Genomic DNA, 11,782 nt, shown 5'->3' on the forward strand with positions numbered 1-11,782 from the left:
TGTAGATTTATTTACTGTAGTTAAATCATAATTAGTTCTCAGGGGATAGTGTATCTTTTAAACTGCTTTATTGCCACCATATTGGTTTTCTAAATAATCAGAAACTGCTGCTCTTATATTTTGTAGTATGAGCAAAAATTTGCTGTAAGTAGAAACAAATGTTTAGAATTGCTGGTTGTCACTTGCTGAAGATAGGGACACCAAAAAAATGAGCACTTGAGGAAGGAGTGAAGAAATACAAAACCTGTGTTATCAGAACTTAAATGAGCTATGGCTCTGACTTATTTCAGCCTAACAGATAAAATAATGTTTTACATTATTGTTTTTCGGCCAATTATTTTTTAATATTCTAATGGGCTTGAATCAGGACTAAATGTTAACTGAAAAAATGGTGGTGCAACGTTAACATAAAATATTACCTGATATTTAAGCCTTGATTTTCATGAATGTAGCTTAGTGTTGGAGCTGATAAGCATGTGGGGTTTTTGGTTTTTTCCCTAATTGGCAGGTTAATGTTCGAGTTGCCTGAGGAGATGGGTTTAATAGCAGTGGCTGCTCGACAAACACAAGGGAAAGGTGAGTAAATCTCCTTATTTTACTAATAAATCTGAATTAAATGCACAAAATATGGTATTTTGAGAGGCGTTATGAGCATTTTTGATAATATAATCCACAGAATAAGCCTGTCCTCTTCTCCTCCCGCTCAAACTGTGGAAAACCCAAAAGTTAGTAAGAGACCAAAGTAAACATTTTCAGGATGTTTGGTGGCTTTTGCAGAAATGATTTAGTGGTCTCCTGGTTCCTGCCAAAAAACAGTTTCGCCAGTCACGAAAACTGCCATCACTAGACTCAGTGTAACACAAGTCAGAGCTGCACATGAAAACTGAGACTGGCTTAACTGGAACAAGACTGGGGCTTGACTTGCCCTGAGATTAAGTCTGCAGGACCTGCCTGAGCAGATCAATGTAAGCAAGTCGTGTTTCTTGCCCAGAAAAACGCTGGCACTTCTTTAAAAGCCACATTTGTTCTACTGGAAGAGCAGAGTGTGTGGCCCAAGAAGCTTTTCCGAGCACAAACCCATGAAAAGATGATTCCCTGGCTTTCGGTGTAGGATGGTTCAGGAGTTTGGATGCATTTCTGGGTGCACACAGAGCATCTTCACAAATGCTTCTCCGCTTTGGGTTGAACGGAGCAAGATCTTTTGAAATGTGTCTGTTAGCAGAGAAAATCCTGGAAGCAGGGGATTTAGGACATGCTGGGGAATTGAGGGGCAGCTTGTACCTGAGAACCTCAGAACAGAATTCTAGAGTGGCCTGAGTTGGAAGGGACCCTAAAGATCCTCTTGTGCCACCCCCTGCCACACCTTCCATACAACCAGGTTGCTCAGAGCCCCATCCAACCTGGCCTTGAACACTTAGAGGGATGGGAGTATGAAAAAGAAATCCTGTTTTTTTGAAGGAAAAGCTTTATACTTTAACCCTTTCTCTTTCAAAATTAGTTTGGAAACTCCATTGAAGGACTTTTGGCACATTCTTAGATGGATACCTTGGGATTTTACTCTTTGAGTTGTTATCGACATTCACAAAGTGATTTTTTTAAATAAATAGTCTTTTCTTGAGTTGAAGTTAACCCTTTTCCCTCTCTCTGCCCAGGTCGTGGTGGAAACGTTTGGCTCAGTCCCCTGGGCTGTGCCCTGTCCACTCTGCACATCTCCATCCCTCTACATTCCAACCTAGGCCAGAGAATTCCTTTTATCCAGCACCTGGTGTCCTTGGCAGTGGTAGAGGCAGTCAGATCCATACCAGGATATGAGGTATGTCCTTCTAATTCATCTCAAAATTCCTGCTTCCATTTCCATTGAATTCAGATTTTAGCTGTGTCTTTTCTGTGTGGAATGGCTGAATGCATAACTCAGTTCTTCAGCACTAAGAAGAATCTAAACTTAACCTTCCTAATGTTTGATTATTGATGTGTTTGAAGAAATCCAATATCCTTTTACTGAGCTGACCAAATGCACTACACTCATTTCACTCTTAGTCTTATGAAACTTAAGACTCAATCCTCAAGAGTAAAGAAAAAGTCAATTTTGTTTGCTCGAAAATGGAGTTGATTTGTTTTGATTTTGAAGGAGAATAAGGAGGAGGGAAAAATGAATAAAGCTGACAAATCCTTTGCTGCTTTTTTTGTTGGTGCTGTTTCAGTGGTCACTTTATCCCTTTTAAAGGATTTTTCCAACCCTTGTTTAAGGTTGAAAACTGATTTCTAAAGCAAGAACTGAGGAGAATTGCTCTCGAGAGGGAATCAAGTGTCCTGTCATCAGTATTAAAATGAAGAACCAGCCTTCTTTATCACCTCATATATCTCCTTTTTAATGTTACCATTTCCTAATATTTGCTAACTATAAAACTCTGGTATTTTACAGAAGTAGTTAACTAAAGCATATGTTTCCTATATTACAGAAAAATCAATGACTTATACACATTTACACATGAACTTTATTATAGTGGCACCCAGTAGCTTTGCTGGAGTTTAGGGTCTGTCAGCCTTTCTATTAAAACCTTCTAAATTCAGTGCTTCATAACCTGCCTGGAAAAACAAAATGCTTCAGGCTAAAATTCGCAATATAAAATATTTGGCTGGAGTGGATAATTTGACCACTTAAAAACGAAGGGACAAGAGTTAGTTTTATAAAATATGGGGATGACTGGGGAAGGAGCTGATTTATGAATGGAGGTGGTTTTGCTTCTGTGTGCCTGCCCTGATGTACGGTGGCATTTTTTAATTTTATTCCATTCAAGAGGAAAAAAGTGACTGAAGCACCAAACATTGATGTAAAAAATGTGGATCAATAATGTGTCTACTGTGCGGAGCATTTGGACTGCAGAGAGCTTTCTGTGAGCAGTTCAGATCTGCTGAACCTGAGGGGACATCAGCCCTTGGCAGGGGGGGCAAAGCAGACTTAAGGGTCTAGGCTCAAATATGTTACAGCAAGAAAATTCAGAAATTTATCAAAAACTCAATGCTTGAACTTCCTCCTTTAGACTCAAGTACTGCAAGGCTTTTCTTTATGTCCATGTCCTGCCAGCTGCAGCATCCAGGAGCAATGGGATAATCTGGAGTCATGGAATCATGGAGTGGTTTGGGCTGGAAGGAATCTGAAAGATCAATTCCAGCCCTGCCATGGCAGGGACAGCTCCCACTGTCCCAGGTTGTTCCAAACCCCAGTGTCCAACCTGGAACTGAACATTCCAGGGATCCAGGGGCAGCCACAGCAAATCTGGGAATTCCATCCCAGCCCGTTACCATCCCAAGGAACAATTCCCAATTCCCAGTATCCCATCCAATGCTGCTCTGAAGCCATTCCCTGTGTCCTGTCCCTCCATGCCTTGGCAATTGTCTCTCTCCATGTTTCCTGCAGCTCCTCCAGGCCCTGCAAGGCCACCCTGAGCTCAGCCCAAAGCTTCTCCTGTGCAGGTGAACAATGCCAGCTCTGCCAGCCTTTCCTCCCAGCACAGCTGCTCCATCCCTCTGCTCATCCTGCTGCCTCCTCTGGGCTGGTTCCCAAAGGTCCATGTCTCAGTTCATCAGCCAGTCACTGTTTTTAGGATGGCCACAATTACTGACTCTGCTTTGTTGTGGCTCCTCCCAGAGCAGATCTGAGGGCTCAGTTGGAAGTTCCCTTGTCAGATGTTAATGCTGAGGATACAAAGGGCTTTAAATCTAGGAGATGCTTTGCTCTCCCATTCTGAGATCAGCAGGGTCTTTCTCTAGTGAGGGAAGACAAGACCATGCTCCATTTCCAGCGTGTTCTGTGACATTTTGAGTGGTACCTGGGGAATCCACTCCTTGGCAAGGTCATGAGCACACCCAGCTGCCTGAGTTGTTCTTGCTGCTTTGTTGTCACTTCAATCACAGAGCTCCTGTCTGGTGTCTTACAGGTGGGTGTTTCCCCCTCTGGAAGCCCTTTTATCACTGAAATCACCATTTCACTGTGTCGTACCTCCCACGTCTCCGGAGTCTCCTACAAACCTTTCCCCAGTGCGAGGAGCCGAGTTCTTTTCCATAATGAGTATGGGTTGGTGATACTTTCCCTCAGAATGCTTTGAGAGCAAAATCAGGTAGTATTTCCTGTCAGTGGACGTGTCATGGACTCCTCCCTGGCCTTTAAATCTGTCAGGAAAGTAGACACGGACCCAGGTGCAGCTTTCACACATCCTGTAAAGAGATTTCATCCCCTACAACAGGAGGGAATGTGACTCTTGTAGGCCTGGAGCACCTCCCATAATTTGCCCCCGGGGATGCAGCAGTCATGGGCAATGTTTCAAACTGCAGGAAGCACATTTGCTTTCTTTTTTGTGTTTAAGTAGCCAGTACAAAGTTCATCTCAGCCCTGTGGTTCCAGCAAAAGCTGCTCCGTGGGGCTGGGACGTTGTCACAGCTCAGTTTGTGCTTCCAGCCCCGTGGTGATACCTTCAGGACATTCCTGAAGTATTGATGTGGTTGGGAACTGGGACTTCTCCTGTCTGCTGAATTTCCTTTCCAGAATTCAGGATGTCGCTGTCTCCTTGGCTTGTTCCTGCAAGGTTCCTCAGGCAGGGTTTCATTTTTCTGGAGCATTTGTGGAGCACTTCAGGAGATTCTCATTGTGAAGGGCAGTTTACAGCAGCACATTGGGTGTGAAAAAGAGGTAGAGAAAATTCTCCACCTCTTCTCTGCTCAGGTGAGAGCTCACCTGCAGAGCTGCTCCAGGCCTGGATCCCAGCACAGGGAGGAGCTGGAGCTGCTGGAGAGAGCCCAGAGGAGGCAGCAGGATGAGCAGAGGGATGGAGCAGCTGTGCTGGGAGGAAAGGCTGGCAGAGCTGGCATTGTTCACCTGCACAGGAGAAGCTTTGGGCTGAGCTCAGGGTGGCCTTGCAGGGCCTGGAGGAGCTGCAGGAAACATGGAGAGAGACAATTGCCAAGGGATGGAGGGACAGGACACAGGGAATGGCTTCAGAGCAGCATTGGATGGGATACTGGGCATTAGGAATTGTTCCCTGGGGTGGTAATGAGGGGCTGGGATGGAATTCCCAGATTTGCTGTGGCTGCCCCTGGATCCCTGGAATGTTCAGTTCCAGGTTGGACACTGGGGTTTGGAACAACCTGGGACAGTGGGAGCTGTCCCTGCCCATGGATCTGGATAAGTTTTGGGGTCCCTTCCAACCCAAACCATTCCATGAGTCTCTACAGACTGTGGAGGGATGGCTGAGCCGTAAATGTCTCTGAATGTCTGGTTTTGTTTCTTTAGGACATTGAGCTGCGAGTTAAGTGGCCAAATGATATTTACTACAGTGATCTGATGAAGCTCGGTGGAGTTCTGGTAAACTCAACACTTGTTGAAACAACGTTTCACATTCTCATTGGTAAATGTCTGTTTTGAAGCTTTTCTGTGCTGCTTTTTGGTTTGTTTTTTTCTTTTTCTGGAGGATTTTGTTATCAGTGTCTGTATCGGTAAAAATAGCAACGAAGAGAACAAATAATGACAGCAGGCATAATGAAATAAAGCACAACGTTAAATCCAGAGGAAGCACAAAAAGTAAATGTTTTCATTGTTCTTAATAATTCCATATGCTTGACAAGTAAAACATAAATGCAAGCATCTGGATTGGTGTAGTAGAGTTCAAAGGAAGAGCATTGCATAGGAGAGGGAAATTGTCCTCTTTGATTTATTGCAAAACCAGTGGAATACACTGAAAACTCCATCCTTTTTTTCCAATTTATGTATTTTTTGTAACATGACAAATAGTTAAATGAAGAACATACCTTTTAAATAAGAAGAGGAGCTATGTACACAGAGCAATGTTTTCATTTTAAAATTGTTGAGACGTTTTAATCATCTCTAGTCTGATAATTGTCCTGCTATTTGATAAGGAAGTTTTCCCCCTAATCAGCAGCATCCCAGATCTGCTTAGAAACCTACCAGATTCCAGTTCCAGAAGTAATTATCTCTGCTGTGCCCAAAAAATGAAAAGAAAATTCCTTAGCACGTCTAAAATGGTAAAGAAAAAGATGGTATTTGATATTTGAATGTAGAAGAAGTGAAGTTTCCTGCAAAGATGGAGTGGTCATAACTTGATTTTAGAGGTGCAAGCAAGAAAAGAGTTGAAGAAGTCACCTCCTTCTGTGAAACATGCCCAGACATGACATTTTCTGTTCAATTTTGTACCTTCATTTTGTAAATAATCAACGTGAACAGAATGGAAATTGTGCTGAAACTTAAGAAATCTCTCTGTGCCCCATCAACAATTTGCAGCTTCTGTGTGTTCCTACAGCCTGGTTAACACGAGGAAAGCAGAAGTACATCCAGAAATAGTTCTTTATATCAAGTATCTCTTAAGCACTTCACAGACTTGGTTTGGACTTTTTGATTTTTACTCTAAACATCCAAATATTCCAGTTCAAATGGAGACTCTCTGTATCCATGCTCTGTGATATCCACCTGCTAGTCTGAGATACAGGTAAATGCCCATTTTCATCAGTCTGTTTTCACCTGAGAGCTTCTGAAATTGAAACTTCCTTGCTCCATATGAATCCAAAGGTCTTTTCCATCATTCCAGTGCTGTGGGAGTCCCAGAGGGGCCTCATGACATTTAAGTTTTTGTGTTAGTAGGAGTGATGGAATTCAGCTTCCCCAACAGGAAAGGTGTGTCAGATCCATCACTCCTTTTCCAAAGTCATGCAGAATCCGTTCCTAGACAGAATCCCAGGATCCCTGAGGCTGGCAAAGCCCTCCCAGCCCATGGAGTCCCAGCTGTGCCCAGTGCCCATCTTGTCCCCAGCCCAGAGCACTGAGTGCCACCTCCAGGCGCTGAACTCACGCTTTCCATGGCATTCCTAAGAATCTCCCCTAAATGAGGATAATGGTGGAAATCAAAGACCATCTCTGTGGTTTCACTGCTCCAAGAAGAAGCTCAGGAGAGCAAGATCAAAGACAAACCTGTGTTTTCACTTGCTCAAGCCTTGAAGTTGAGTTTCACGCTGAGACCTTTAAACACAGTTGGAATAAAAAGAAACTACCGAAAACCCCTTTTTTTTTTTTTTTGCAATCTGAAATTTAAAATTGAGGAACTTTACGGTCTTGGGACTTGTGGAGGAGGAGTTCTGAGGAGAATATTCCCCATTAATGTGAGGGCCAGACTCGGAGCAGGCGGAGGAGCCAAGCACCAGTGGAATGCAGGGGACAGCCAGCGAGCGTGACCTGCGAGCGCTCCTCCTCCCCTGCTCAGGCACGTCCAGATCCTCATGGATCCACCACTGGAACATCCATCAGCCACGTCAGCACTGCAGGGACACCGCTGAATGCTCCCTTCTCTTGTGGACACTGCAGAGGTGCCCCCAGAGCCCTGAGCACCTCGTGGTGCTCAAATCTCCTGGCTGCCTTTTCCCCTTCGTTCGTTCCCAGGTGTTGGGGCTTCAGCTGAGCTCCTCGTCCCACGGTGGTTGTTGTGTCCCTCTTTTTTTTTTTTTTTTCCCCTGGGCAGTGATCCTGAGGCTGCTGATGACCCCCTTAGTGGCCACAGTTCTCTCTCCCCTCGCATTGTATCAAACAGATGAGTTGGGTTTTGCTGGCACAGCTCGTTGCATTTTCCAGTTCATTTTCCTTTATCTCTTTCCAGTAACCCATTTCAGCTCATTTCCACAGGCCTGGTGTGTTGGAATCACCGTGCCTTGTTTGCGTGCATTCCCCGACTTGGTAGAAATCAAAAACTCCTTTTTGCTGAAGAGATCCTTCTCCTCAAAGTCAATACAAATTAGGAATTATTAATAGCAAATTTACAAATCAAGACATCTGCACCTCCTTGCAGATGGCGCTGCATCATGTCCAAAGCTGATTGAGAGAAAGGGGGTTTATCCCAAACGTCTGAGGAAAGAAAAAAAAAACCCAAAATTATTAGGAGAAAAAAAATAAACAGGTAATACAATATACTTCTTTACATCCCTCAAAGCCTGTTTCAGCAGGCTGCAGAAAAGGCCCCAAGAGCCACATTGAAACAAGGGAGGCATTCTGCCAACTCAGAATTTGGGAATTCCAGCTGGAGAAATCTCAGCGAGAGGCTTGAGGCTTCTAAAGGATATGCTGTGGTGAGATAGATTAGGCAAGCTGGAGTCTTGCAAAGTTAAAATCAAATCTTCTGGGCTTTCCTGAGCAAGCCAAACGAGCCTTATCAGTCCAGTGAAAAGCCTGGATTTTTGGAAAGGGCACTCAGCTCACTGCAGTAAACACAGAGGTCTCTGAGCGGAATTCTAGCCTGGGAGACAAAACTCCATCTTAGAGTAGGATCAGTTGTTCTCTGAGTGGGCTGAGGACCTGCCAGCTTCCAGAGAGTAAACAATGTCTCACATGGATGGTTTTGGAACCAAGGTGGAGTTTATCCTCTTCCAGCCCTCACTGATGGGATGGGATGGGATGGGATGTGCTGGAAAGGCTGTGCTGGAACCCTAATTCTGAGGAGGCATTTGGAGGGTAAGGAGCAAAATCTGAGCTGAGAATTGTAATTACAGGGGTAAGAAGATTCAAAGATGTAAGAGACTGAAGGAAAGCAGCTCTGGGAGCCGTCCTGAGGGATAATTGTATGGAGCAGGTGAATTAAATGCTGCCTGTGGTGGTAACAAAGAGTTTGTCTCTCTGATTGTGTCCTTCTCTTTGTCTTCTCCAGGCTTTGGATTTAATGTGAATAACAGCAACCCCACCATCTGCATCAATGATCTCATTGCAAAGTTTAACAGGGAAGAGGGGACAGAGCTGCAGCCTCTGAGTGCAGACTGTCTCATTGCAAGGACTGTGACTGTGCTGGAGAGGCTCATTGAGATTTTTCAGGAGAAGGGGCCCAATGGAGTTCTTCCCCAGTACTACAAGTATTGGGTGCACAGGTAAGGATTGTGTTCTTCTCGAAGTTTCTTTTACTAAAATTGGTGGAAGAACTCATGGATGTTTTGTCTTTTTCCACAAAATTCATTTTCATATCAGTGAATAATTTAAAATACGCTCCAGGGCAGGATGTACATTTTTAAGGGAGAACTAAAGCAGCACATAATAAATCGGTGACTAGCATGAGTTGAAGAATGCTTCCAGGTATTTTACATGTATCACCTCCAAACAAAGGGAATTGGGAATGATTTGGTTTGAGATGGATGAAGCTGCTGTACTTCTAGGGGTAAAAAACAATTGCCTGTTTGGATTAACTCCAACTCCGTTCTTTCCACAAAAGGAAATTAAAGCAGGTAGAAAATACTGCTGAAAGTCATTCTGTGTAAAGAACCAGTGAGGTGGAAAATGAAGTATTCTCTTAGAGGGTGAAGCCTTTCCTGTGAGGGTGGGGAGCCCTGGCACAGAGCAGCTGTGGCTGCCCCTGGATCCCTGGCAGTGCCCAAGGCCAGGTTGGACACTGGGGCTGGGAGCTGCCTGGGACAGTGGGAGGTGTTGGGGTTGGAATAGAACAAGCTCTAAGGTCGTTTCCAACCCAAACCATTCCATGATCCATTTATTGATTCTGATGAGTCCTCTGAGGTGCTGGTGGTGCCTCGGAGTGGCTCCTAGAACAGAGTCCAGACAAGATTAAGAGAATAAAGTGGGTATTGATTAGTAAAGGCCTTCAGCAGATCCACCTTGGGCACTCAGAAGCCTCCCAGAGGCTACACCCAGGATGGATGATGGTCACGAGCTTTTCACTCAATTAAAAGTTTGTTCCATTTACGTATCAGGGGTTCATCCTCCAATTACAGCTCCAGCCAACGAAGTCATTCACCCCCAGTTTGCTTCCCCTAACTCACTTTTGTTTATCCTTTTTGGGGCCTCAGGCTGTAGGGTGTCCTTTGTTTAGTCTGATCAAAATGTGAAGACAGCAACTCACACTCCATCATATGGAGTTTGGAGTTAGACACCAGTGCAGTACAGGACTGGAAGGAGATAAAAGCTGAAATGCTGAGGCGCGAGTTTGCAGTGCTCAGTGTCGGGGTTGGTGACGGAATTCTCTCATCCCAGCGGGAAGCAGGTGCGGCTCCGCAGCGAGGACGGCCCCGTGGCCTGGATCGTTGGCATTGATGACTATGGATACCTGCAGGTGCACCAGGAGGGCAAGGGCGTGGAGTCTGTGCACCCTGATGGCAACTCCTTTGACATGCTGAGGAACCTCATCGTCCCCAAGCACTGACAGCCCCCAGGGAGCTCGGGCACTCTCACCTCAGCCTGTTCCAGGTGGGAAGGGCAGCCAAAAGTTTGATTTTTTTCCTTCTGATTCTCTGCTCTGTGTTTGCCATGTGTGACTTCAGCAGCTGAAAGGAGGTGGTGACCTCACAGCTGAAGGCCTTTATTCTTTTCATTAACTTTCAAGCACACCTCTGTTGCCGTTCTTTGTAAAGGTCTGTTCTTTTCCAGGAGTGTGATTGCAAAGAAGTACTTGTGGTGAGCAGAACTTCCTCTTCATTTACACTCTTGGAGAGACTGAAGTGGCTCAATATTTCCTTTTTTTTGTTTGTTTCTGTGTGATTTACCACAGTGCAGGACGTTATTTGCTTTTTGACTTTGTTGGTTTGTTTTTTTTTTTTAAACTAAATTCTGTTTTTCTGTGTTGTCTGCACTAAAACCAGCTGGAACATCACATATTCCTGAATTGCTGGGATCACCACTGTGCTTAATTCCAGGTCTGAGTGAAGATCCGTGCTGATCCGGTTCTTCTCTGTGTAGACCTCTACAATAATTTACCAACTTGTGCTTTGATCTCAGGTCTGCAACTCCTAATGGCTGCCTCGAGTTTTTGGGAGAGTATTCCATCAGCACTTAGGAACTGTGCTTGGTTTTCCAAGTGATTTTCACTCTGCTCTCCTCAGCCAGCTGGACCTGACTAAATCATCTCATCTGTCCTTGAAGTCATGGTTTTCCAAGAGGTTTCAGCCCCTGGAAGAAAAACCCACTGGAGCGGTGTCACACCTAGGTTATTGTAGAATCCCATCTCAGGGGATGGAACCTCTAATTAATTTAGAATTTAGTGGTAATTATATCATTATCTCAATGACGTTAAGTGAATAAATAAAGGGAATAAATTTAATTCCCTGCTGTAAACAGCTGCTCCAGTGGAAAAGAGAAATGCCCCGTGTCCAAATTCTCTCCCATAGCTCTGTTGTCACCTCCTTTCCCAAGCCAGTGTCTGGTTTTGCTGCTAAGCACTAAAAGCAAGAGCTTTAACACCTGCTCACCTGAAAGCAGCTCATTTCTGGGGCTACCTGCATATTTCCAGGTGGGGGGAACAGCTGGGAATTCTCCTGGAGCAGCCACATGGGAGCTTGGTGGGGTTTTCTCCCAAGGAGACTTGGCCACCAAACAAGCTCCCCAAACAATTCTGTGCCGACCAGGATTGTCCCAGGTGTGACGTGGCCACCTTCATTTCTTTTTTTTTTTTTTTTTTTTCCCATGGTGGATCAGCCAGATTGGTTTCCAAAAAGGAAACTACTGTCTGCTAGCCAGAAATGGGGTTTTTAGGTTAAAGTTCACCTCATAAACGATCTAAACATTGTAGATTGTTTCAGCTCCAAAGCCAAGAAGTCTTAAAACAAGGAAATTTGTCTGTGATGGTAATTTTGACCAATCCTCACATATTAGGGTTTAGGTGGTTTGGCAGCAAGGGTAGAAATTAAATTGTCCCTGTTAAATTTAGGATTTTATGCTCCATCTCACAGGAGATTTGTCCTGATTGTCCAAACCCTGCTGGGGTTTTCTTCTCCCCATGATCCGAATCAGTGAGGCTGC

At 44.6% G+C, this 11,782-nt stretch overlaps 1 protein-coding gene across 1 annotated transcript in view; it reads left to right on the plus strand.

Moving 5' to 3' along the window:
- Positions 1-11,538, plus strand: part of HLCS (holocarboxylase synthetase) — a 111,796-nt gene extending 100,258 nt beyond the window's left edge. The window contains exons 7-11 of the mRNA XM_062515234.1: positions 509-576; positions 1,653-1,813; positions 5,288-5,402; positions 8,697-8,910; positions 10,022-11,538. Coding sequence (XP_062371218.1) covers positions 509-576; positions 1,653-1,813; positions 5,288-5,402; positions 8,697-8,910; positions 10,022-10,190 — 727 coding nt within the window. The 3' untranslated portion in view covers positions 10,191-11,538. The remainder of the gene's footprint in view (positions 1-508; positions 577-1,652; positions 1,814-5,287; positions 5,403-8,696; positions 8,911-10,021) is intronic.
- The last annotated feature ends 244 nt before the right edge of the window (positions 11,539-11,782 follow it).

The sequence above is a fragment of the Cinclus cinclus genome, chromosome 2, assembly GCF_963662255.1.
Source record: "Cinclus cinclus chromosome 2, bCinCin1.1, whole genome shotgun sequence".
Lineage (NCBI taxonomy): Eukaryota > Metazoa > Chordata > Aves > Passeriformes > Cinclidae > Cinclus > Cinclus cinclus.